Source organism: Electrona antarctica (genome assembly GCF_951216825.1).
Source record: "Electrona antarctica genome assembly, chromosome: 20".
Classification (NCBI taxonomy): domain Eukaryota; kingdom Metazoa; phylum Chordata; class Actinopteri; order Myctophiformes; family Myctophidae; genus Electrona; species Electrona antarctica.
Window position 1 is genome coordinate 28,190,644 of NC_136801.1, and position 27,264 is coordinate 28,217,907.

Consider the following 27,264-nt stretch of genomic DNA (forward strand, 5'->3'; position numbering starts at 1 on the left):
AACCTAAAAAAGTTACTCCTAGGGAGTCTATATTTTTCCTGCAGTTGAGCAAATGAGTCAAAAGTTTCAGCTATATATAAGAATTGAGGGGTTATCAGCTATAGGGAGCAGAAAAGATAGTGAGTTGTTCCTAAAATATTTTTTTCCAGATTCCTATCATACTGTGAATAACAAGGCATCCATTGTAAATGGATTTATCTAAAGTCACGGGGGATAATATTATTGAACCTAAACAGTATGGGCAACATTTCTCCTGCTCCCATTGTAGCCAACGGGGAGGTTCAGCTGTGTTGTTTAACCAGGCCGAAATTGCTCTAACATTGGATGACCAGTAATTTGTGTTGAGCTTTTTGAGTGGTGCAACCACTCCAAGGAACAGCAATGTCCGTCCTAACCTATGTGACTATGTGACGATTATGTGAATATGTTACTATGTTTAGAGTACCAGGCGACAACGTCTGCGTCACGCGCTGCCCATCTGAAAGGGCCTTAGATCAAGCTTTAATTTGTGTCTCTTCTTGTGTTGCACACGTCATGTGACTCGTGACTGTCTCACCTTGATGCAGTTTGCCCCACCCACTTGGCACATCGAGCATGGCTAAACAGATTTGTGTTATTTGCAAGTGCTGCTGTTTGCCCCACATCTGATTTTAGTACCCACCCACAAGCCTGAATGTGTTTGATTCATGTGTTTCAATGAATAAATCACTGCACAAAAGCATTGTTGTACATGGTATCCATTTACACATGCTTAAGTTACATGTGGTCACATACAGTATGTAGACTGCAAGGGAACAAACTGAACTTTTTGCCATACCAGCCAAAATTGCTGGTAGATTTTAAATACTAGCCAGGCAGATTTTTTCACAGACCAAAAATGATAAATACGTGTAAGAGACGGCCCACACCACTTTTAACAAATGTATCAGTTTAGACGGAATCACAAACATACAACCAAACCACCAAAGCTATTTATTGTACAAAAATCTTAAAATTCAGAACGCTGTGTGCTCTCAACTTTTATTTCCACAGCCATAGTGACTGGTTAGTCTCTAATTTACCATCCAAAGAGGTAATCATTGGCGGCTGGCAGCGGGTGTTCACTTTGTTCCCTTATATACCCAGTAAGCCCTATTTTATACTCGCACAATGGTGTCGTGCAGCGGAAATATCCGTTCTACAAGCTCACAAGCCTGTAGAAAGAACGCTGAGCTCGGAGATTGCTAATTTAATTCATGTGGTTAAAGCTTCCGTCGTACTTGATTTGACTGTGTGTGTTTGTGTGTTTTCCAGGTTACTCCCTGTGTCTGGGTAAATCCTATTTCTTCCGCTTCAACCACCCAGAGGAGGCCAGCAGAATGAAGAGCATGTTGCCACAGAAGAGTCCCGTGTCCCCGCTAGCCTACAGCACAGGTACGCGACTACGCGCACGCACACACACACACGCACGCGCACACACATCCACACACGCCTAGCCTATGATTATCTCTCTGACTGACCTTTGACCCGTACTTGATCCTGGGGGCTCTTTGCTTTGATCCTCCCCTCCTTTCTTCCTACTCGGCTCTGTCCTCTCATCATGCGTCGCCTCCTCTCTCTCTCTCTCTCTACTTCACTCTTCATCCCTCCATCCTCCTCCCCGTCTTCCTCCTTCTCTCGGCCCCTCCTAAGCCTACTTCATGCTCCGTCAGCGAGACTGTCGGAGAGACGGTCAGGTCGAGTCGCGGATGCGAAGTGTTGTTGTGGGAGTCGGCTTCCCCTGCTCACTTCCATTCTACCGTTGCGGCGTGTTGTAGGCATGTGAAGTCGTGACGCGTTGGGTTCAAATACCAACCAATAGGACAGAAGTGCCGTGCGTTCATCGCTGTAGTTTTCTTTCAGTAGCCAACACTCCAAACTACACACACCGGAAAACCAGCACTCTGCCGGCCCTGCTCGCCACTCCACAAGACGTCATGGAAAAATGGACACGGCTGAAGTTTTGGGTTGCGTTTCAGATGTGCTGTCTGAGGCGAATGTCTGAGTCCAGCCATGGTAGATGGTACAGATAGATGCGCACGGAGTGTGTGTGTGTGTGTGTGTGTGTGTGTGTGTGTTTGTGTGTGTGTCTAAGATAAACCAAATGCAGGTGAGGGTTCATCTTAAAGCATGGAGTTTACAGTTGGCCTACTTCAAACGTGTGCACTTGCGCGCACGCACACACGCACACGCTCGCTCACCTAGTTGACACAACCCTATCAATCACCACGGAGATGGCAGAATCCAGCTGCATCACCATAACGATGGAGGACCAGCGCATGCTAATACATTCCATGCACTTTGAGTTTACACACACACACACACACACACACACACACGCGCCATATATCAGTAGGCTCCTTCGTTCTTAAGCTCATAGACAGCAGGAATGCACTACTCTCTCTCTCTGACAGTTTTAGCGAGGGTTTCTCCTGGCCTTAATTCCCATGCAGTACACACAGAGGATTGATACCATACAGTGAGAATAGCTGAACGGTAAGAGAGAGAGAATAGTCTTGATACGGGCCAGCTCCGAAGCATAAATCTGGCCATTTATGGAGGTAAACACACTGTGTGTGTGTGTGTGTGTGTGTGTGTCTGTGTGCGCGCGTGTGCATGTGTGCGTACACGTGTCTTTTGATCTTGTGATCAAAATGCGTTCTGCCCCATTTTGTTTGTCCATTTAAGGTTTGGCATCCTACCTCACACATTCAGATTTAGCTCTCTCTCTCTCTCTCTCTCTCTCTCTCTCTCTCTCTCTCTCTCTCTCTCTCTCTATCTCTCTCTCTGCTCCTCTCTCTCTCTCTCTCTCTCTCTCTCTGCTCCTCTCTCTCTCTCTCTCTCTCTCTCTCTCGCGCGCGCGCGCACACGCACACAGACGTGCAACTACAGCAGCTTCTGTTACAGCTGTCCGGACAATTCATATGCATACACACATACATACATACACGCATACATACATACATACATACATACATACATACACACACACACACACACACACACACACACACGAACACACGAACACATGTGCTCTCATACTCCTGCGTTGGTTGTTCTGTTCTGTTGTACACGTATGCACAGCCTTGGTATGTGTACCTGGAACAGACGCATAGTACATCTGTCCAAGGCACAGCCGTGCGTGTTGGTTCTACAGCTTTGTGTGTGTGTGTGTGTGTGTAGTACTTAAACACTGGGTGGTCTGGGCGTCTTAACGTCATAATGGTTCTTTTCTTTTCCACATAAATCCACAAGTGAAAAAGTTGTATAGTACGTCGCCCAAATATTGCCCTCACCTAGCCATGTGTTTTTACGCCTGTGATAATGGAGAAGGTATTCAGGGCGGACTCCTTGAAACTCTACACAACAGGGTGAGGCCTGAGCCCATAAATCTATTTAGTTGCATGCTACTGAAATCAGCACGGTGCCGCTAGCTCCCAGGACCCCGGCGCTACCTGCCTGGATGGTTAACGAGCTAATCGAACCAAAACAACACATACAATTTCAACAAAGTGCTTCCAGGAAGTGGGGGGTTGGGGGGGGAGTCACTCGTTATTAGAGGAGTGGAAAACCACAATTGTAGACCCCTCGCTGTTTCACCGGATTTAGACCCATGGTTTTTGGGTGGGGCCGGGGTGGGGGGGTGGGGCCGGGGGGCCTCTTGTGGGAATTCCAAAATAATTCTGTGGTTTCTTTTTTCCATTTCTCAAAATTCCACACTGGGGAAGTGGACTCAAAACTACCGCATGTGTGTTTGTTTTGGACCGTACAGTTACCGTGTGTGTGTGTGTGCCTGTGTGTGTGCGTGTGCGCGCGTGTTGGCTGCTGTCCTGTGCACTTGGCATCCAGTTAAGGATTGTTTTGGTTGGGTTTTCTCTGCCAAGGCCCTGGTCTATGACTAACCTGGTCTTCAGGTACAACTCAAAACAAGACCCACATTTCCATCTCTGCTCCTCTCTCTCTCTCTCTCTCTCTCTCTCTCTCTGCTGCTCTCTCTCTCTCTCTCTCTGCTCCTCTCTCTCTCTCTCTCTCTCTCTCTGCTCCTCTCTCTCTCTCTATCTCTCTCTCTCTCTCTCTCTCTCTCTCTCTCTTACTTCTTCCATGTATTGCTCCTAGCCTCCTACCGTTCCATCACTCGTCTCTCAGACGTTTAAAGGTTTCCCACAAACTAAAACACAGAATGGACGTAAATACTCATCAATGTGTTTGTTTTCATTGTTTATTATTGTGGTTTTATTCTGTCTGTCCTCTCTCTCTTACTGCCTTCATCTCCACCCAGCGCTAACCTGAACCTTTTCGTAATTGTAACCCTAACTCTAAAAATATTTTCTTCAACCACAGAAATTACCGGTTGATTTTCTCTGATATTTTCTCTACTATATCGCCACGTAGTAAAACATGGAACACCTCTATCTGTTTACAAGATTCCTTTCTCTCCTTGTCTACACGAATCCTCCTTTTATTTTTATTCTCCCCTCTCTGTCTCTCTCTGTCTCTCTCTGTCTCTCTCTGTCTCTCTCCCTCTCTCTCCCTCTCTGTCTCTCTCCCTCTCTGTCTCTCTCCCTCTCTGTCTCTCTCTGTCTCTCTCCCTCTCTGCAGACTACCTGAAGTTCAGCAGTGACTACAGCCATTCGGTGGTGGGCGGGACCAACAGTGCCAGGGGCATGCGTTCGGCGTCAGAGCTCCGTGACCTGATGGACACCCTGCAGCGCAAGAAGATCGCCCTGGAGAACAGCCTGAGAGCCAATGGCGACGCTAACCCGTCCTACTTCAGCATGACACAGGTGAGCAGGCTGACCCTCTCTACTTCAGCATGACACAGGTGAGCAGGCTGACCCGTCCTACTTCAGCGTGACACAGCTGAGCAGGCTGACCCTTCCTACTGCAGCGTAGCCTCGGTGTAACGACGTGGTCCTCCGTTACTTATATTTTGCACATTTATGCTTATTTTGCACACATAGTGTACCAGTGTAAATCTTTTCCCAGATTCAGTTTTTAATTTAAAAAAAAAGCTTTATTCACGGCCGATAACTAAAGAGTCGATGATCACGGTTACAAAATATATGTTTCGGGTGAATTAACCAAAGATTTTTGATTTGTACCACAGGTTTCTGGAAGGGATGATTTGCGTTGCAGAGTTTACTCATTGCAGGGATAACCTGGGTGTATCCATTAACCTGGTTTACATTACAAGGACTAGAAGAGATTTAATCATTAGCCTGCATTCTAATACAGGGTCAAGCTAGTCTTGTCAGGGTTTACCCATTTATTTATTTATTAAGCGGTGCCACATTTAAATTCAAGTTCTTTTACTGCCATCCCTTCGTGATCATTTAAATATTCAGTAAATAGCGTGATGGAATATTTATATACTTTGGTTGGTAACTTTCTATTTCTCATTCCCTCAGTCTCCTCCCACCACGCCTGTCACAACGTCGTCCTTGTCGTCAGCCTATCAGGAGCAGGCCAGGCGTTTCTACGGCTCCGAGCGGCCGCCCTTGTCCTTGAAATCCTCGGCCCCGCCCTCTCCGTCCCGACGCTCTGAGTCGTCCATGTCGTCCCGCACCTCCGCAGGCCGCAACCAACCGCAGGACGGTTTCATGCTCGGCCTCGGCGACAGTCGCCGCATGCACAACCAGAGCTCCTCCCCTCTGCTGTCCATGTGGAACGGCGGCGGCTCGTCGAACTCGGTCGGCGGCGACAGCATGCTCATGTCCCCTCCGCCGGTGTCCTGCTCGTCGCCTCGCTCCCCGTCGTCGGGGGGCGCGGCCAGCGTGCCTTCCAGCCCCCGCCTGGGGCGTCGCAGCTACGGCAACCAGGACGCGAGCTCGTCCTCCTCCGGCGGGCGCACCAGGAAATACTCGGCGGGTTCTCTGAGCGGAATGATGCCCACGGGCAGCCACAGCCGCTCGCTGCCCCGCCTCTGCCCCTCCCCCTCCGCGGCCCGGGACTACAACGGGGCCTTGATGATGACGCTGCCCCCCCGCCGCTCCGACACCGCCGGAGCGTACAAGCTCAGCAGGGACCACTACAACAACAACAACAGCAGCCAGAGCGCTAACCTCAACTACCACTCCGGCAACGCAGGGCACAGCATGACGCAGGGCGAAGGCGTGGTGTCCATCTCCCTCTCTTGCCCCAAGACCCTCTCCTCCACCCCCACCTCGGCCCCTGTCCCCTCCACCTCCACCCCGCCCGACGTCACCATCCCGGCCAAGACGGGGGGCTCCACTTCCCCCCGCGTGGCCAAGAAACTCAGCCTCACCTCCACCAGCTCCGTGGGCTCCCTCAGCTCCTCGGAGGCCGCCGAGAGGCCGCCCAGCCGCGGGCTCTCCTCAGGGACGGATCTCTCTGCTGCGGGGGAGAGGGAGCGCTCCTCCGGCCCGGAGTTCGGCGGAACCGGACACGGAGAGCGGAGGTCATCGTTTGGGAAGGCCGGGCTGGAGCCTGGCCCGGGGATGGGGCTGGGGGAGCGGAGGCAGTCCTTCGGGAAGGCGGGGGTGGCCCCGCCCGGGGGATTCAGGGAGAGGAGAGGGAGCATCAGCTCCCTGAGCGGCAAGGAGGAGCTCACCGACTATCACCACCGACAGAGAGACGAGAGGCTCCGAGAGCAAGAGGTGGAGAGACTGGTAAGTTTAAATTCCCATTGACAATGAATGGAGAATTCTACGTCATAGTGTCTACTGTCTGAGCAAATAAGCATAGTGTCTATTTTATGTCATGATGATGTACGATGATAAGAGCGCCCCTCACTTCACACGGGTGTGATCTTTAATCTAAATGGTTAAGGTCTCCTAGAATGGGTCCGTTTGGGATTGACCTCTGCAGCAGCAGTTCAAGGCGTACAGCCTGGCACACGGCTGCACTAACAGAGTTCAGGAATGCCTTCGTTCAAGCTAACCTCCTCCTTGTCCTCCCACTCATCTTCTGAGGGAGAGTCTAACACACACACACACACACTGCGCCACACAAAAATCTGAAGGTTCACCACTGGGTAGATGCCTTTGGCAGCTAGCCCATACTAACAGAGTTATTCTTATCCTTACGTTTCTGTGTGTGTGTGTGTGTGTGTGTGTGTGTGTGTGTGTGTGTGTGTGTGTGTGTGTGTGTGTGTGTGTGTGTGTGTGTGTGTGTGTGTGTGTGTGTGTGTGTGTGTGTGTGTGTGTGTGTGTGTGTGTGTGTGTGTGTGTGTGTGTGTGTGTGTGTGTGTGTGTGTGTGTGGCATCTGGAGGTCCGCCCAGCGTGGTTGAGACCACTGCACGGCCACAGAAGCCATCAGTCAGATGTGGCTCTAGAGAACCGCGTAGATTAGAGACGGGAACCGTAGCGGAGCAGGTGGATAAACACCACATGCTTCAGCATACAGTACACATGCACAACACATACCCATGCTTTGCTCTCACACTCTGTCCTTCTGCAGATGTGGGAGAGAGAGACCCTACTTCATCATACAAAAAATGAATGGTGAAAATTGCAGATCTAGCAAGCTCACAATGTGTCGCGGTGCGTTGTGAGCTTGTACATCTGCTTGTAGACCTTGTTTCACTATTTTAAAATAATGGGAAAAAAAGGAAATAAATGGTGCATTTATATAGCGCCTTTATCCAAGGGTGCTTTTACAGAGAGAGTGCATTACATTCACCCATTCACACACGCATTCACACACACATTCACACACCGATGCCGGAGGAAACCATGCAAGGCACCAACCTGCACATCGGGTCTAGCCCCATATGTGCCCTCTCCCTACACTCATTCTGTAGCTCCGAGATGAGGTCACACACAGGGCCCCTCCCACCCCGTTCAGAAACGGCGCATGTTTCCGCAATTCCACGATTCTTACCCTTTTCTAAACACCACTTCACGCGTGAAGTTTACACTAGGGTTTACACTAATTCAACGTCAACAACGCCAAAGAAAATCCAACTTTAAACGGTTACACGAGCGTCTAGCGGTTGTTTAGCATGTTTTTCAAGGAAGTTGAAAAGCTTTAGCGCCTCCCTGGCGCCTCCCCTGGTCGAAAATGTCCAACTGACTTCAGTTCACTCGACATGCACGCGCACACACACGAATCCCTTGATAAACATGGAAGCGGCTGACTAAACCAACCGCTGTAACGCTCGTAACCGTTTAAAGTTGGATTTTCTTTGGTGTTGTTGACGTTGAATTACTGTAAACCCTAGTGTAAACTTCACGCGTGAAGTGGCGTTTAGAAAAGGGTAAGAATCGTGGAATTGTGGAAACATGTGCCGTTTCTGAACGGGGTGGGAGGGGCCCTGTGTGTGACCTCATCTCGGAGCTACAGAATGAGCGTAGGGAGAGGGCACATATGGGGCTATTCAGAGTCTTGCTAAAGGACACTTCGACACTAACTCTGTGGGAGCCCGGGTTCGAACTGGGAACCTTACGGTTGCCATCCGGTCCTGCTTCTAGGAGGAGAGCAGTCCCGGCAGTCAATCTAATCTTGCAGTCCCAGTTGTCGTAGTAACTAACTGTGCCTCCCAGTCCTACTAACTCAACCATCCTCTCTCTCTGGTGTGTGTGTGTGTGTGTGTGTGTGTGTGTGTGTGTGTGTGTGTGTGTGTGTGTGTGTGTGTGTGTGTGTGTGTGTGTGTGTGTGTGTGTGTGTGTGTGTGTGTGTGTGTGTGTGTGTGTGTGTGTGTGTGTGTGTGTGTGTGTGTGTGTGTGTGTGTGTGTGTGTGTGTGTGTGTGTGTGTGTGTGTGTGTGTGTGTGTGTGTGTGTGTGTGTGTGTGTGTGTGTGCGCGTGTGCGCGCGCTCTCTGATTCCATCTGGAGACCTCCGTTGCATGTCCCTCCCTCTCTGTTCTCACAGTAGTGTCTCTCCACTATCCTGAAGCATTAACTACCTAAAACAAAGAATAATGCTCGGATGTAAGCTGTTTTATAGCAACAATATGTACTGATCTCTGTGTGAGACTGAGACACAGTCACATCAATATGTACTGATCTCTGTGTGAGACTGAGACACAGTCACATCAATATGTACTGATCTCTGTGTGAGACTGAGACACAGTCACATCAATATGTACTGATCTCTGTGAGACTGAGACACATTCACATCAATATGTACTGATCTCTGTGTGAGACTGAGACACAGTCACATCAATATGTACTGATCTCTATGTGAGACTGAGACACATTCACATCAATATGTACTGATCTCTGTGTGAGACTGAGACACAGTCACATCAATATGTACTGATCTCTGTGAGACTGAGACACATTCACATCAATATGTACTGATCTCTGTGAGACTGAGACACATTCACATCAATATGTACTGATCTCTGTGAGACTGAGACACATTCACATCAATATGTACTGATCTCTGTGTGAGACTGAGACACAGTCACATCAATATGTACTGATCTCTGTGAGACTGAGACACATTCACATCAATATGTACTGATCTCTGTGTGAGACTGAGACACAGTCACATCAATATGTACTGATCTCTGTGTGAGACTGAGACACAGTCACATCAATATGTACTGATCTCTGTGAGACTGAGACACATTCACATCAATATGTACTGATCTCTATGAGACTGAGACACATTCACATCAATATGTACTGATCTCTATGTGAGACTGAGCCACATTCACAACACTGAACTAAAATTCAGACCTGAGACTTGACCGCATTGTGTTGTCTTAACCTGACCTCTAGTGGTAGGCGTGGTACATTACATTGCAGTAGCTCTGTGAAATCGTTGGTCATTTGTAGAGCGATTCGACACATATACAGTTGTGTCTGAAAGTCATCGCTCACAGTGTGCAGCATGTTGTGCTTGTATATCATTTTTTTCTCTCCAAAATGTCCCCCAAAAATTAATACAAATTCATGTTATATTATTTTACAATTGTTAAATTGAATCCCGGTAGTTGGATTAACTGTTGCAGCCTACAAGCAATAATTGTTCCATATCTATCCTTGTGAACAAGGGTACATCAATGTTTCTGAAATGGAATGCGGCCTGGGCTAGTCAAAATGGTTGAGAAAGTGAAGGGGAGAGAAGATAAAGGTGGGATGGAGAGTGAGAAGAGGAGATCATTGCAGAGACAGAGATAGTAGAAGTTCTACCTTCCATCTTTCCTCCCCCTTGCCTCCGTCTCTTGGAAGAGACTTCTGATGCTCTTTAGTGCTTTAGGATGTTTGTTCTCAACCTTCTCAGACCACGACCCCCCCCCTCCAAAATAATCATATTTGTACTGGTGACCCCCGACCCTGACAAGCACTTGGAACTGTAGGCTTTACATTTAGTTTAGCTCGGTTCCACAGATAAATACTGTGAAAATAGCTGAAATACAAGCTCACAACGCCTCGCACTGTGAGTAGATTGGCTATTTTCACAGTATTTGCCTCTTTCTGTGTAATATTTGACAATTCGGCCAATTTGGTATTAAAGGTCTTAAAGTTCATCAAATTGTCACTTTAGAAAATGTGCCTGTATACACGTGTACTGTATATGTTGGTTTGTGTAATGTTGCACATTGAAGCTAATCACCCCAAAAAAATACATCTCCACAAGTTGAGAAGCATTGCTTTTAGGAGAGAGTATAGAGAGAAGGGAAGGAAGGAAGAGAGTGTGAGAGGATGAATGCTTTAATCTCCTTGCTCCTATATTAGTCCACTGTGTACCGCAGGGGCCCAAAAGCACCAGCTCACGTTACCCCAGTCTCATTCTATCTCTTCGTCCTCGCCATCTGTTTTTTCCCATCATCTTTCCGTTTATCATGCCCTGTTCTTTTTGTTGTTAAAGCCAGAAAATGTATATTCTCTCACCCCCCTCCCCTCTCTCCCTCTCTCTCTCATCCCTCTCTCTGTTTCTCTCTCTTACCCCTCACTCTATATCTCTCTCTCTCTCTCTCTCTCTCTCTCCCTCTCTCCCCACCACCCCTCGCTACTTAACAGCTGATTACTATAAGGGCTCCACAGAGGCTTGTGCCTATTAGAATAGAACAAGGTGTCAAAACTGACTTCAAAGGGGTCTTCTTTTTTATGCTTCTCTTATATATATGGAAGGTGTGCATGCGTGTGAGAGAGAGAGAGAGAGAGAGAGATGAGGGGGGGGGGGGGGGTTGCACATGTGTAAAATTAGAGTATCATTGTTTTTTGGACAACACACACATCGGTAGTGTGTTTGTTAGAAACATGGTTTTCTTTCATGCACATTTTCAATCAGTAGCACACTCTCTCAAACCCCCTCTTTCTTCTTCCTTTTCGCTGTCTCCCTTTCCCTAATTCCATCTTTCCGCCCTAACCACACCCCTCCTCCCATCGTTGTGCACCCCCCCCCCCACCCAGCCCCACCCTCCTTCTCTGTCGGATATTATTTACACACGCAGTGCTTTTCATCCTATCCCCAGGAGGGTTCACAGCCCAACTTAATGTACTGGGGGTATTTTGGCATGTGCAGTAGCAGCCTCCGTAGCCCGCCCCATACCCTCTCTATAGTCGGACTTGTGCAGTAGCAGCCTCCGTAGCCCGTACCCTCTCTATAGTCTGACTGGGGGAGGCAGAATCATGGAAGGGACTGACAACTATTGAGGTTTTCCGCAGAAGAACATATAGGATAGATTTACAGGTTAAAAGGAACTTGATTGTATTCAGAATATAGATGGACTATTCATGAAGGCTGTTAACAGAGTCTCAGACTAAACGAGGACTAAGCTGAGGAATTGATTGTGGCCGCTATGCTTCCACAGGTAACCTGACTAATGGACGATTTGCGAGAATACCTTTAGGCTCAGTTGTGATTCTAATGTTTCCTTAACTTGAGCATATATATATTATATATTGTTTTACGTAATCATTCTAAATAAAGGACAGTCCATAATTGAAATAGCCCTCGTTTCAGTCATGCAATCCCGTGGTTCTCTACCCTTTTCTGAATGGGGGGTCCACTTGAAAATCTCAGAAGCGTTCTCGGCCCACCCATACACGGCAGTCGATATAGTTTCACGAAATATATCGCATCAAACTATTCATTTATTGTTATAGTTGATAGCTTGATACCTCATTCATACTTTATGATGACCTTATTCACTGTGATTCAAAAAGGACTTCATTCCGAATGAAATTGTGTATTTGCGTTCAGAGTGAATATACTCACGAGTCACGACACAGTATTTCCCTTGTATTTTGTGCGCACTTCCCTTGTGTTTGTGTTTGTGTGTGAGTGTATGCGTGTGTGTACAGTACATTTGTTTCCATCTTGTATGTGTCAAAATGTGTCCAGCTGCAACTGGAAAGTATCTAATCATAGGCTCTACTGTATGCATGCGTGCGCGTATGTTTGTGTGTGTAGGAGCGGCAGCGTCTGGAGACCATCTTGTCTCTGTGCTCGGAGCTGGGCCGGGCAGACAGGGACGGATGCGACGCGGACTCCAACCCCGGCTCGGCCGTGGCCGACCTCCAGAAGATCAACCGCGAGCTGGAGAAGCTGCAGCTCAACAGTGACGACGAAGACGCCGATGGCGACGATGCGGCGGAGTCCGTCTTCTCCGACACGTCCTCCGTGGCCAACACGTTCAACGGCACCTCCGTCAACGGCCACCTCTCCGGCTCGGAGAACGGTTTCTACGACGACGAGCCGGTGCAGACGCAGCGGCGGCGGCGCAGCAGCGGTCAACGCCATCGTGGCGACAACAGCAGAGCAGAGTCGCCGGTGGTCAGTCTACGGAGCTCCGCCCCCTCGCCCACCCAGCGCATGCAGAGGACCAATGAGGTTAGAGAAGCAGGGGTAGTGGTTCACACTCAGGGTTTCTTTAGCAGGGTCTAAATTGACCCTTACAAGTCTGTGACTCTTGACGGTATACAAATGGGCCCATTAGGGTCCATTTGGTTCCATTTGTATACTGTCAGAGTTAAGGGGAGACCTTGAGACATGTTTTAAGTTTGAGAACCAATGAAGTAGGGTTCTCACTGACTGGATATTGGAGTGCTATCCTATTGCACTCCGATATCCTGTTCATGCACATACAGCTTCTCTTGTAATCTCTACTACATTTAGTTCATTTTAACATTCCAAGAATGAATGAGGGACGAGAACTTAGATTCACAATGTCATGACATATCTAGAAGGTGTATTCAATAACGTTAATAACCAAATGGAATGAATGTACTTAAATTTGTCTCATAGTCCGGCAGCCAACAGGCTTCTTTTGTTTAAAGTGGGAAATTTGGTATATACTGTAGTCTTTTTTTATTGGCATAACATATCGTCTATATACTGTACATACATTCATGAATCCACTTGCTGACCGGCTGTCAGCAGTGAGCAATTTCTTTTATAGGGGATATATCATATATCATCCTATATATTTCATTATACTTTATGTAGCATGTGCCATGTCAAACTAGAGGGTTTTCATGATTCTTAATCCACTTCAAGCATTAGTTTTGCACGAAAAACATTCCTTGGGCTAAAAACAGCCATAGCCACTTGGCTGTGGACGTTTTTAGGAGTGCTTGGAATGGATTCAGAATCATGAAAAACCCCTAGTTTTACATGTCACATGGTACTTAAAGCATGATGAAACTTTATTGCCTTGAGACCCTGGGGGGACTCCAGTTAACTAAGTTTATAGGGCACGCGTCTTCAACAGGGGGTCCGGTACCCCAAGTGAGTCCTCCAGAGTTACTAGTACGTTCCTATCTTTCTTACATGAACCACTTGAACCTCAGCATCCCTATTCTGTGGGGAACATTTGCAGATAAAAGTTAAATCTGCAACAAAATGTTAGACTACCGGTATATGTAGTGGGGGGGTCCCTGCTTCGTCTCTCTCTCAGCTAAGGGGTCCTTGGCCTGAAAATCATTGGAAGACACCGACACCTGGTGTAGGGTGTAATCAGGCTTAATGTGTGAAGGATCATACTCTTAGTTTTCTCTCTGGGAGAGATGAGAGTGAGAGATCACTCCTTGCAGGACTTGTACACACATGTTTTGTCCAAGTACAGGTGCACACACACAGATATTTACAGTCCACTTATTAGATTAGAAGGGGGCTGAAAGTGACCCTTGGCAGCTGGCGTATGTGCATTTTGGACCGCAGGAGATTTTGCTTTTGGCTCATGTGAACAGCTGCCCTCGGTCGGTTGGAATGTCAGAATGTTTGGGTATTGCAAATCATTCTGTGCTTCAGCACAACTTTACACTTCATTAAATAACCTTGTTAGCATTGATTGGATGCTGTGTTACAAAGTTGGAGGTTGAGGTGCTCTTTGGGGGTCTTTGTGCTTCTTATTTTTTAGCCAGTTTAGTAAATTCGATTGCACATCATGTGCAAGAAAAGTGTCACACAAAAGTAGTGAAAATAGATGTGAAAGCTGGCAAAGTGTCGCAACGCAAAGCGTTGTGAGTTTGTAGATTTCTTCACAATTTATTTTTCTCTTCTAATGATAATAAAAAAGGAACGTTTTTGGACATACAAAGTTTCAGTCCGAAAGCAACAATGTGTAGCTTGGGTTCTGATATATGACTGGTCCATTTCAGTCTACCAAATTCCCAACTTTGGCCCCTCATAAAAGCACTATTTTCAATAGGCCGGCGGTAAGAGAACTGGATATTGAATAGGGGGGGGGGCACACTGGTCCAAAAAAGGACCCACTGCTATAGAGGGTGTCAAACAGTCCGTAGTTGCTAAGGAGACTTGAAAACCCCTGTAAACATCCAGTCAGCTGTTTGTTGGAAGCGGTAGAGGCTCAAAGCAAACTGAAAAAACAACCTGAGCCTGTTTCCAGGGGCAATAGTTGCAAACCGGATGTTCACAAAGGTTGGAATATTCAATGCAGCTGTGGTGCAGTGGTACTGTACTGCTGACAGCATGAAACCATGTACACACCAGGGCTTCCCAAACGGTGTGCCGCCAAGAGGATTATGTGACGACACATCTGTCATCGGGTTTTGACAAAGTTCTCCTCCTCCGTCGTCCAGCAGGTAGTGGACGAGGCTGCTCGCCGGCGTGCGCAGGACGTGAGGCGCGTGGAGGAGGAGAGGCTGCAGGTGATCAACAACATGGAGGAACTGGAACAGAAGATCAAAGAGCTGGACAACCAGATGGACGAATCTGTCCGAGAGGTAACGAACGGCTCTACGTCAAACCAGTTTGTAACGCTTAGGAGAACATCATGTAACTTTTGCCTCGAATAATTATGAATTATTAGAAATAAACTGAAATGAAAATAGCATCTATCTACAATCTCCCAACACGTTGCATATAAATGCTTAACACAATACTGCCCGGGCCTCCAGGCCAAAGGGTGGGGCCAGTGCACGCAAAAGTGATGTAGTGTTGTTTCTGTAGTCTAAAGCCATTTTTTTTTACTCTTTAGTTTACTCTCTCGTGGTGTTACGGGGAAATTGGTGACCTGCTGAAATATGTGACAATCATGTAGACATCACATAACGTCGGTGTCCGAACATAAATCATTGCGGTTTGTTTATTAGCAGAGTTCAAACTAGCGGTATTTTGGCCTCGTATTTAAAGAAGAAAGTAGAAAAAAAGGTTGCATGTCGACAGGTCACCAATTTCACCGTAACACCACCATGCTTGAGTGACCGAGTGTGAGTGAGCGAGTGGCCGAGATTTTGCGTATTGGAATTTGGCTTAAGCACAAAAAAAAGGGAAGGGATGGACGATGGCCCCCAGATGATCAGCATCGGATTCAAGTTTTAATAGGCTATAAACATGGCATTTTATGCCATTCTGAGCATAAATTAAATCATTTTTAATCAAATCTCGTGCTTCTCGTGGATGGCTCAGATGACCATAATAACTTTCCACAAGAGATCTCGAGGAAAGTACGGAATGAGTTAATCAGATTTTGTTGATTTTAGGGATCACGTTATTTTGCTCCCTATCCGATTCTGATCATTTGATATTGAGTATATGCCGATACCGATTTTTCCCAATCTGATATTTATTTATATTTTTATAGAACACTTACAATAGTACAATATCCAGAATTACAGACAATATCCAGTCTAATATCATGATATAGATATAATATTGATACTAGGGATGTCCCGATCAGGTTTTTTTTTACTCCCGATCAGATTCCGATCATTTGAAAATGACGTGATCGGTCCCGATTTCCGATCACGTGATCGGATAGGGACAACCATAGTTGATTTTTTTTCTTGATGTCGATTCTTTGATATACAAGTAGGAATGTATATAAAACGCTTCTCGACTATTCGATTAACCTACACGAGCAAGATTAAGCAAGGTTATTGTTTCTGTTTTGTTGTTTCTGTTAATTGACCAGCCCTTGTACATCTTGCTCTTACATCGCACCAAAAGTGCAAATGGAGGATTGCCAACTGATTGATTCACTGCGATCACAGATTGATCGACTGATTGATCGATTGATTTTCTGTCTGACTGCATGTTGAAGGTGGAGGTGGAGAGAGCTCTGGTGGATGCCGAGCAGGAGTCGGAGCTCTCTGCTCTCCAGCAGGAGAGAGAAGCTCTGGAGGCTCTCCACGGCAAGCTGGACGACCTGGAGACCAAATCCCAGCAGGAAAAAGACACGGTAATAAACAGGACACAGAAAATGGCATGTACTGTAGACGATAGTTTGAGACCCAGAATACGGATACTGGGCTTTCAATTCAAAGGAGCTTTCAGTGGTTTTAACATTGTAAGGTTTTATGTAGACGTTGAATGAGCCACTCCTCCACAAAACGGATGAACCCCAAGCAAAAGAACGGTAAGAGCTGAGATTTGGCAAACTGCTGGTTGGCTACGAGACAATAGTCACCTAAGATGCTCCATAAAGGCATCTTCACTCTGTGTCTCAGAGGATGGCTGTGGACAGTTCAGAAACCTGCCTACCTATGCTGACATCATCGGTATGTGGGTCTATACCAAATGGAAACCATACGTAGAGACACACTGACATACATTTAGCATGACATGTGACTAACTGGTAGGTGTTAATCCTTCTCCTGGTCCAAATATACAGCTGCTAATACTGCCACGGTATAGCAGCCACCACATGACACACACTGCCCCTTACAAGGAGAACCGTGTGTGTGTGTGTGTGTGTGTGTGTGTGTGTGTGGCACTTTCTCCTCTTCTGTGTCGAGTCCTGGCCAGCTCCTAATATTTCCGTGAAGCCCACAGCTGGTAAATCCATGCTAAAAAGCCACACCAACCGCTATTTACAGACAGGAAGATCGTTAGGAAGAGGTACTAGATAGGGTTGCTTCCACAGACTAGGTGAAGTTGTGAGAGGTTGTGTGTGTGTAGAATCTGGTGGTGTGAGTTTGTATGTATGTGTGGTTGTGGTATGTGCAGTGAGAACCATTTTCATATGCATCTCAACCCATTCTCAAGTTCTCAACGTCGGGTTCCAAAGGGGCCTGTAACTGAAATGTTCGGGACCCCAGTGTCTACACTGTAACATGTTCGGGACCCCAGTCTTTACACTGTAACATGCTCAGTGTTCATTTAACTCTGAGACTCATTTAGCCAATTTCGACCCCTGGTGGTCCCCGGACCCGACGTTGAGAACCCAATGCATTAGAACCATTCATCATCTCCCTTCCTCCATCTCTCCTCTTCACCCCCTGTTCCCATTGCCTTCTACATATCTTCCTTTTCCTTCCCTTCCTACATCCCTCCATCCTCCTTCCATCAGCCCCCCCCCCTCTCTCTCTCCCCCCCCCCCCCCCCCCCCCCTCCCCCTTTCCCTGTCTCCCTCCTCTGCTTCTAGGAGGAGAGCAGTCCCGGCAGTCAATCTAATCTTGCAGTCCCAGTTGTTGTAGTAACTAACTGTGCCTCCCAGTCCTACTAACTCAACCATCCTCTCTCTCTGCCGTGTGTGTGTGTGTGTGTGTGTGTGTGTGTGTGTGTGTGTGTGTGTGTGTGTGTGTGTGTGTGTGTGTGTGTGTGTGTGTGTGTGTGTGTGTGTGTGTGTGTGTGTGTGTGTGTGTGTGTGTGTGTGTGTGTGTGTGTGTGTGTGTGTATGCATGTGTGCACACATGCACTGTATGTATGTATACTGTACATACATACTGTATGTGGTTGGTGTGTGTGTGCATACTGTATGTGGTTGTGTGTGTGTGTGTGTGTGGCAGGCCAGTGAGCTGTTGCTTGCAGAGCAGGGCAGAATAGAGGGGTTGGCTCAGAGTGTGTGTGAACAGCGCACCCTGCTGGACAGCTGCCCTGAGGCCACCAAGGAACCCCTTCAGGTCCAGCTAGCCAGGGTCAGTAACACACACACACACACACACACACACACACACACAGGCGTGAATGCAAATGCACTCATGCTGCACTTGCACATACCGTAATAAACACGTATATTTTGCATTGCAAGGAAAAATGTACAAGCTTAACAGCATGCCATGCTGCAAATATTAGCCTAGCTGAAATAACAGTACACGGCTGTGGTAATGATTCGGGTCGCCACACGCAGTCCAAAAAGAAAATGGACGGCGGACGCAGAGAGAGCTGAAAGCTGGGGACGCTATGGGCGCTGGGGGGTGTGTTCCCCCCTCCGCGTCATCAGTGCCCATACCCTGGGTGGGTTTGGCGAAAGGGCCTTTCTGTGTGGAGTTTGCATGTTCTCCCCGTGTCCCCTAAGGTAGGTACCCTCACAAAAAACATGCAGTAAGCCTGGTCTCTAAACTACGGTACCTCCCGTGTGTGTGTGCGTGTGCGTGTGCGTGTGTGCGTCAGGACTGCGAGGTGCTGGAGGCAGAGACCAAGAAGTTTGAGGACATGGAGTTCCAGCAACTGGAGAGGGAGAGCCGTCAGGATGAGGAGAAGGAGACTCGCACTCAGCAGATCCTCCGAGACATCGCCGACCTCCAACGCAGTACTGTCACACGCAAGGTACTACACGCCAGGCTTATTAGATTAGAGTTAACTCAAACTAACATTTTAGGAAAACAAAAATGAGACTTTAATATTTGAGTCATTATAATACTGATGCTAGATAAACACAGGCTTGTTTCCATTCCATGCCTGTTTGGAAAATCAACAATGGCGGACATTGTAAACAAAGTGGAAATGCAAATTTGGAACTGAAGACTGAAGAGAGGGAGGAATTATACAAAATAGGGTGACATTGATGACATCACAAATACGACCAAATCAGTTGAGCTGTTCCTTAGAGCAATTTCCATAAAAGCCCCTATATGATCATGATGAGAAATCTCAAAATTGCATATTTGTGGGGATAGAAAATACACAGGTGAGCTCAAAAAACACCAAAAATTTTATAGGTCCTTTAATGGAAAAAATAACGGAAAATTGTAATGGCATTAAAATGGCATTAATATAATCTCCAAAAGTACAGTAATGCAAAGTGTGCGTGCGTGCGTGCGTGCGTGCGTGCGTGCGTGCGTGCGTGCGTGCTAGGGGTGGGACGAATGGGTACCTCACAATACGATATATATTGCGATATTAGGCCCTCGATAACGATAATATCACGATATTCAATATATTGCGATATTTGCGATATATCAATATATTGTATGAAATTTCATCAACGATATATCACGATATCTGCAACTACAAAATACTTGGAACTGAATTTTTTTTATTTTCGTGCTTGGACACAAGGAGGGACACACACATAGCTGTCTATAGTGGTTGCACCACTCAAACACTAAATTAATAGTTAAAAAAGAAAAAAGTTTTTATTTTATTTTTTTAATATCGATATTTGAATAATCGATATCGATTATTTATCGCGGGAGGACGTATCGATATATATATCGCCATATCGATATTTCAGCACACCCCTAGTGCGTGCGTGTCTGTGTGTAATTCAGACCAGGGCACTCCAGCCCTATTTGGTTTAAAGAAAACCCACACTCCTCTGAAACACATTTAAATGACAAGCAAATGTGAAACCCACATAAAAAGGTCCTCCATGTTTATTAAATCATATGCAGTGCTGTGATGTAGGAGGACAGACGGACCCGTATTTGAACTGCTGCTTGGGTTCAAAAGCTAACGTTTGAAAAGGGGCTTTTTCATACTTAGAGAGCCCCTTGAACGGGCTGTGTTTTCCTGCTAGTTAGTGGCAGTGATGGTACCCGCGTTCCCAGCAGGACCACATCATGTTAACAGGCTCGTATTGTTGTGTTCTAGGAACGCTTACTGACCCTGAAGAAACAAGTGGGTCAGATTACCCAGCAGACCCAGCGAGAGAAGGACAACTTCCTGAAAGAAAGGAGCACCCTGGAAATGATGCTGCAGAGCGTATGTACAATTTACAATCACAACTTTGTAGGCATTTAGCGGACGCTCTTTGTCCCGAGCCACTTACTATAAACAAGGTCAACACATCAGATGCACAGAGACAGTGCCTCAGTAAACTAGGATCACAGGTAAACCAAGAACATAGTATCAGTACAATACTGTATACTATGAAACATAATCTGTATATTGAAACTAAAGGATACAAGGTAAACAGTGAATCTGGCATTGTTTAAATAACATTTTTAAGTGCACATTTGCAGCTTAATGTACAATACAAGTACAGTGCCAAGCAGGGAGGCACTGGGTCCCATTTGGTATGACCCGGCTGGGGATCGAACCCTGACATCCCGGTCTCTCTAACCACAAGCCACTGAGATTAAATTTGTGTTTTCTATTCATGTAATTGAATCAGACAAGTTCAAAAGGTATTGAATGAAATATTCATATGTGAACAATAACTGCCCAAGACGTATTCCAGCTAATTTCCCATGCGTCTGTATTTGATTAACCACTTAAACCCTGTATTGTATACTTAGCTGACCAGAGTCCCCCAGGGCTCTATACTAGGTCTCCTCCTTTTTTTCCTTTGTGCACCAAATCTCTTCACCAAAAATAGCCAATATACAAGATCTGCTATTCCTTGACAAATGTTCGCTTATTTTCGCCAAATATAGGATATGGCTAGAATACGGTGAGGTTAATTTGCTTAAGGGATCTCCCTATTCTGAATTTCTTTCTTTCTTTCTTTCTCTTTTCAGGAGAAAGAGAACCTGTCCACTCTGGAGAGGAAATACGCAGAGCTCACTGGTGGGCGGGGCTTCTCTCTCGGCCACGGGTCTCTCAGGGAGGTACGTACCATAATGTCCGGCAGCTCTCACTCAACAACTTCTCGTCCAATCAGATTTTCCCGGAACTCACTTGAGATCTCAATTCTTCATGAAATTCTCTCTCTCTCTCTCTCTCTCTCTCTCTCTGTCTGTTTTAACTTTCTGTCTCCATTCCTTAGGCCTCATTGGCTGACGTGTGTCGCTCACCTAGCGACCATTTCCGCGACGCGGTCTCCGCCTCTGCTCTTTCGCCTTGTCCTGACGACCTGCAGGAACTCTCGTCTCTCATTTCCTCTCTCTATCTCAGGAACGCTGAGGTATACTTCCTCTGTTGTCTGTCTGTCCCGCACTTTTTCCTTCCCGTTCAAAAAGTTGGTATTTTTCCTGCTCCCTCTTTCTTCCTGGCTTCCTTCCTTCCTAATATTTCTCTGGTAACCGGAACAGTGGGCACCTGGTATTTCTGGGCACCTTTTTATATAAATGAGGGGCCAAATACACATCAGAATAAAATAGAACAGCGCACATCCTCCGATCTTGGTGCTGAGCCAAACTGTTAAACTAACAGATATCATGAAGAAAAGCAAGGGCTCGCAACTCACTTAGTAATGCTCCAAGTATTTACTCACAATCACAGCAGGCAGGACATACAATGTTTCAACTGGTATTGGTCTTTCTCAAGTAATGAAAAAAACATATTTTTATTTAAGGCCCAATATGTCCACAATCCTACAAATTGCTAAGAAATCTGTGATATCCAATCATTTCGGGGGTGAAAAAAAGAATTGGGTATATTTAAGATGTAGCCTATACTTGACATTATTTCCAACCATTTTCCAAAGCAGATTATTGCTTTGGATATTATTATCCAAAGCACATTTATTCTTTATTCTACATTTTGGAAAGAAAACAGCAGATTTAACGTTGCCCACAAGGTTTAGGTGCCCACTGGATCTGTATTCCCTTCGTTCCTTCCTTTTCCCTTCGTTTGTCATATTTCGTGTTCTCTCCTTTATCAAAGGTACTGGACGTGAAAGTGTTGAAAGTGCCAGTGATAGGCAGTCATGAAGGAAGGATGGAAGAAATGGATGAATCCAAGGGAGGATTTATCTAGTTGTGGAATTTAGGAGAGACAGGCCTTTTTTCCTTGATCCACAGCTCATACTCACACAACGAGATAACAAATTTAATGACTTGTGTGCTTATACTTCTGTGTAATATGCCTGTCCAATACATTCTCTGATTTCTGCTTCGAAACTAACGAACGCAAAAAATATATATATTAAAAGAATAATCATCTGCTGCATCGTTCTAAATTCTAAAACAACTAATTCTGAAGTGTTCGTTCACCCTGCGTGCATTGCTAAAAATGTCTTAATAATAATGGCTGAATCACTCCATGCTATGCCTCACCCCCTCTTTCCCCCCCTGTTTTTTCCACGTGGTATGTTCCAGGGTTATGTGACAGTCAGAGAAATCAATGAGCTTTACTCCCATCTGGGGGGGGACTCTAAACCCACCCCGGCCAACCCCTTCCCTGAATCCGAGCCTAGCCCCTCCCCCGATGACAGCGCCCCAAACCCTGCGGAGGACGAGGTGTGTGTGTGTGTGCGCGTGCGTGCGTGTTTGTACAGATTCTTTGTGCATCTTAGTGTGCAAACCAAGGTGCATATCATTGCCGTCGGGCAGAAACCTTGTAACTCCAAAATTACTCCATATTTAGTTACTTGTTATGCCCCCCCCCCCCCCCCCCAATTAATTAATGGCCTTCTTCGTCAAACGCAAGAGTGAGAATAGCGATCTACAATCTCAGAACGTGTGGCTGTGCAACACGTTGTGAGATTATAGATTGACTTTTTTCAATCATATAAAAGGAACGGTTTTGACATACAAGGTTTCCACCCGACAGCACACTGTACTTTGTGACCTGTTCGTCCGTGTCTCTCGCCTCTCTCTCACACGTTGCATTTTCTGACGCACTTCCTCTCTTTTTTCTCTTTTCCAAGCCCTCTCACTCTTCCTCCTCTCCTCTCGATTGCTCTTCCTCCTCCTCCTCCCCCTGCTTCCATCCTCTGAACTCCCGGCCCCGCCCCAAAACGCCCTCTGTTCATTGGCCAGAGAACATGGTGACTTACCGAGACCCTTCCCCTCTCCCCGACTCTCCCCCTCCCCCGCTCCCTGTCAAAAAACACCACCACCGACTGAGGCAGGTAAAGCTGGTATAGGTGTCTGTCTGTCTGTCTTTCTGTTTGTTTGTGGTCGCTATTCCAGTGCATGCTACCGGCTTAACGCAACAACTCCATTGCTAATTTAGAGCACTGGTTCGCAAACTTTTTTTATTTGAATGACCCCCATAACTCTTGAGAGAGTACAAAGGGAACCAAATGGACCCTACTGGGCTAGTGAGGAGCCCCCACCGGGAGGACATACATACTCCTCATCCCGTTCCTGTTGAGCATTCCACACTGACAGCAGGTGCCACCCCCATGTGCACTTTGTGCACTGACAAAGATCACCCCGTCCGGCTTCCCTCCCCTGAACACGCTCCAATTGCGTTCTCGCTGCAATTGGAGCTCTTTAACCAAAATGTTGACCGTGTTCAGTACATTTGTGAGAATGGATGAAATTAGAGAATAGAGCAATAATGCACGCACGTCCACCAACTAAAAACCAGGTGGTCAGAATCCACAAAGAAAGGTAAGGTCCGCACACTGGATCATGCTCCAAAGCTTAAAACGTTTATTTAGGCTCCTTTAAGGTAGAGTACACCATGGACGTGACGCTAACCTAGCCTCTCGGCTCTTCACCAGACATCAGACTGGATGAAATGAGCACTCTTTCCATGTATGAAGATGCCTGCATTTGTCCATTAAACTCGGGACACGTCACGCAACTACATTGATGTATAAAGAAAAAAGTAAGGTCCCAATTGATGTGCGACACCAACTGGATTGACAATGTATGAGGGTTCTACACCGCCGACCATACTGTTCTGATAGATATGACTTTGAACCATTGAATAGAAGTCGAAATAGGTTTGGTCAAAGAGTCAAATGCCCTCCTCAGAGTAGAGTGGTCATCGTAGCGACATCCAACCCTCGGCATAGGAGAGTAGGAGAGTGCCCAGTAGTCTGCAGTGTTTTCACATCACCTTTTGGTATCGCCAGAGCTCAACTCTGAACCTTGGTACTTTTGTCTAAGAAAAGCTAGAAAGCAAGCCAAAAAAGGTGAGTAGTAGAGTGGAGTTGAGCCGGTACCATGCATGGAAAAGCATATCTGTGTTAGCGTAGCCGTGTTTGTGCATGAGAAAGTGACATACAGTAGTGTTCACATCTCTCTGTGGAGCTGAACTGTGCGTGCGTGTGTGTGACGGTTTGTACATGTATGTGATGGGTTGAATTGTAAAGTCATGCTGTGTGTGGTTGTGTGTAATCAGCACTTCCGTCTGCTGGAGGAGAGGAGGAGGTGTGATAAGGAGGGCGGGGCCCATTTGAGTGACACGTTACCCAGAAAGAGAACCACGCCCACCATCCCACCCCAGTTCACCTGTTCTACACTGGGACGCAGCTACAAGGTACATTCTCTCTCTCTCTCACACACTCACACACACACTCACACACTCACACACACACACACACACTGCGCAACTACTTTTGTACAGCAAGTTGCAACGATATAATGGTTCTACCAGTTTCAGTGTTCAACCTGGAAAAACGACACTTTAATAGTTGGTGCTCAGTGTGAATGGCCCTTTACGCTGCTCAACAGTGTGACCCGAATGCCCAATCAGCTGCAGGGGTCAATGGGTCATACTACAGACAGACATACACACTCGGTCACTCATTGGAGTGGTTTGGCACCGCTCAGAAATAGTTACGTCAAAATTGTGAGATTGCCCATCTGAAGTTCGGAATAACGTCAATTTGTAATTCGGAATGACGTAAACTTGTAGTTATATCACCTCCCTTAAGTTAGATGTCGGGAAGGAGCATGTTTTGCGCTTTATTGCAGCAACAGCAGCTCTTAATTTGAAGCATTTCTCTCCAGTCCAGTCCCACCAGCCCTAGCCTTGGTGGTACCCAGGCTTTCATTTTCGTCGGCGCAAAAAATGAAAGCCTGGGGGAACGCATTGGCCGCTCTGGTCTAGAAGTAGGAGTCAACCCTTCCGGGTGGGCGTCGCTCTAAATGATGTGACGTAGCGCTGCACTAGGGGGGAGAGGAGGGGCCAGATCAGTGAGCTCCAATCAGGGCGTGCGCAAATCTTAGCCGCGACCCGCCCCTCTAGACCAGAAACCTAACACGTTAGTTCAGGCTGTACCAGCCCCTGACGGAGAGCGCCAGCTCTTAATTTGAAGCATTTCTCTCACAGTTGTTTTTCCTTCACAGTCCCACCAGCCACTGTCGCAGAGCTCCAGCTGTGGCAGCATTCTACCCAGAATGCTCTCTGTCTCCAACAAGGAAGCAGAGTCTCGACGTCTATATAAAGGTATACTATACACCCTTAAACACAAGACGTCAATATAAAGTAAGGTATACACCCATAAACACCAGTAAACCACCCCGGGGGGGGCGAGAAGCGACATGAAACGCAGGTTTTCATAGTAAATGACCTGCGACCTATGGTCGCAACAGTTCACAAATCTAAATCTAAAACACTCAAGAGTGTCATTTTTTGTGACACTCTTGCATGGTAATCTAGGGCATTAATTCTCCCCATTTCAATGTGAAGATACAAGGTTTCCTTTAACACACATGCATAAACTGTAACTACCTACATAAACACACACTGACTTTCTGGAATGTCATCTGAAAATGCACCATATATGGTCTCATCACAACGTGTGTGTGTGTGTGTGTGTGTGTGTGTGTGCGCGCGTGTGTGTGTGTACATGAGCAAGCACATGCATTTGTGTGCAAGCACGTGCGTATGTATGTGTACGCACGCATGTTTGGGTGTATTGGAGTGTGTCTCCATTGTTTATGTGACCTTGAAGATAGTACAGGAATGTGCATGAAGGGCCACAGTTGAGCAAAACCTCTTTGTCTTGTATGGTGGGTGTACATTAGTATTTCATATGTCTTGTATGAAATACAAGACATATGAAATACATTAGTATTTCATATGTCTTGTATGGTGGGTGTACATTAGTATTTCATAAATCTACGCAACTAATAAAATGATGAAATACAAAATGATAGTTTTCTGAACAGTAACACATCTTGAAATTGCCCAATGGCTACAACAAAGCGTCAAAAACACAGCCTTTCCCACCAGATGGGCTGGTCGGCGTAATGTCTTAAGGTCAATGTAGGTCACATGCCAGACAACTCACTTCTGTTCTTACTGACATGTTTAACAAGGCTCTGACATTGAGGTAAATATCCTACATGTGTCCGCTGTGATCATTCCTGTCGCCCCCAAATCAGAATGACACTAGCTTAAATGATTACAGGCCTGTGGCCTTGTAATTATTTATTTATTCATTATTTTTCTCTTGTAGCTTCATAACAGTCAAACGTCCAAACTAACCCAACCCACTCTAATTTGCGTATTGTTGCTGTCAGATGGAATCCTCATATGACATCGTAATGGCAGATTTAACTCTTGGTTGCATGCTGAAAATGGCAGATCAACAAGCTCACAACGCATTGTGAGCTTGTAGCATTGTAAGCTTGTAGATCTGCTATTTTCAGACCGCAACACCTGATCGCGACCAAACTGATGATGATCTCTCCTAAATTGTCAGTATATTTAGTCATAGTTTTAGGCTTCATGGCTTAGTTTTTATGTAGTTTTCTTCAGTGAAAGAAATGGTAGTCTGCAAAACATTTTTCGTCATAGTTTTAGTCGACAAAGTCATCAACACTGCTGTACAGTTGATCCTGGCCTAGTAGTTAATAGTTTGTTAGTTTTTATCCGGCCCTGGGATGCCTTTGGTCCCCTGAGCAGGGTCATCAGACGGGTGGGTCTGGTGTCCGGGGCAGATGCTATCACATGCGTGCGTGTGTGTATAATTCCTGTAGCCATCAGATGAAGAGCAGCTCTCTTCAAAGCATCCTCCACCACCACTCATACGTATGGTCGCCGCTCTATCGAGGCTGACTTCGTCACGTGGAATATTTTATTGGATTTATGTTCCACTGTCCACGGAATCTTATACCTACAGTATACTT

At 46.4% G+C, this 27,264-nt stretch overlaps 1 protein-coding gene across 6 annotated transcripts in view; it reads left to right on the forward strand.

The window, feature by feature from the left end:
• phldb2b (pleckstrin homology-like domain, family B, member 2b) overlaps nucleotides 1–27,264 on the forward strand; it is an 86,497-nt gene that overhangs the window by 49,387 nt on the left and 9,846 nt on the right. For 2 of the 6 annotated variants that reach the window (XM_079490137.1, XM_079490142.1), the window contains 13 exons: nucleotides 1,294–1,413; nucleotides 4,618–4,802; nucleotides 5,427–6,647; nucleotides 12,350–12,769; nucleotides 14,980–15,123; nucleotides 16,443–16,580; nucleotides 18,130–18,258; nucleotides 18,734–18,889; nucleotides 20,156–20,266; nucleotides 21,025–21,114; nucleotides 22,546–22,686; nucleotides 24,527–24,664; nucleotides 25,477–25,576. In XM_079490137.1, coding sequence (XP_079346263.1) covers nucleotides 1,294–1,413; nucleotides 4,618–4,802; nucleotides 5,427–6,647; nucleotides 12,350–12,769; nucleotides 14,980–15,123; nucleotides 16,443–16,580; nucleotides 18,130–18,258; nucleotides 18,734–18,889; nucleotides 20,156–20,266; nucleotides 21,025–21,114; nucleotides 22,546–22,686; nucleotides 24,527–24,664; nucleotides 25,477–25,576 — 3,093 coding nt within the window. The remainder of the gene's footprint in view (nucleotides 1–1,293; nucleotides 1,414–4,617; nucleotides 4,803–5,426; nucleotides 6,648–12,349; nucleotides 12,770–14,979; nucleotides 15,124–16,442; nucleotides 16,581–18,129; nucleotides 18,259–18,733; nucleotides 18,890–20,155; nucleotides 20,267–21,024; nucleotides 21,115–22,545; nucleotides 22,687–24,526; nucleotides 24,665–25,476; nucleotides 25,577–27,264) is intronic. The other 4 variants (XM_079490138.1, XM_079490141.1, XM_079490140.1 and 1 more) reach the window with 4 other exon arrangements.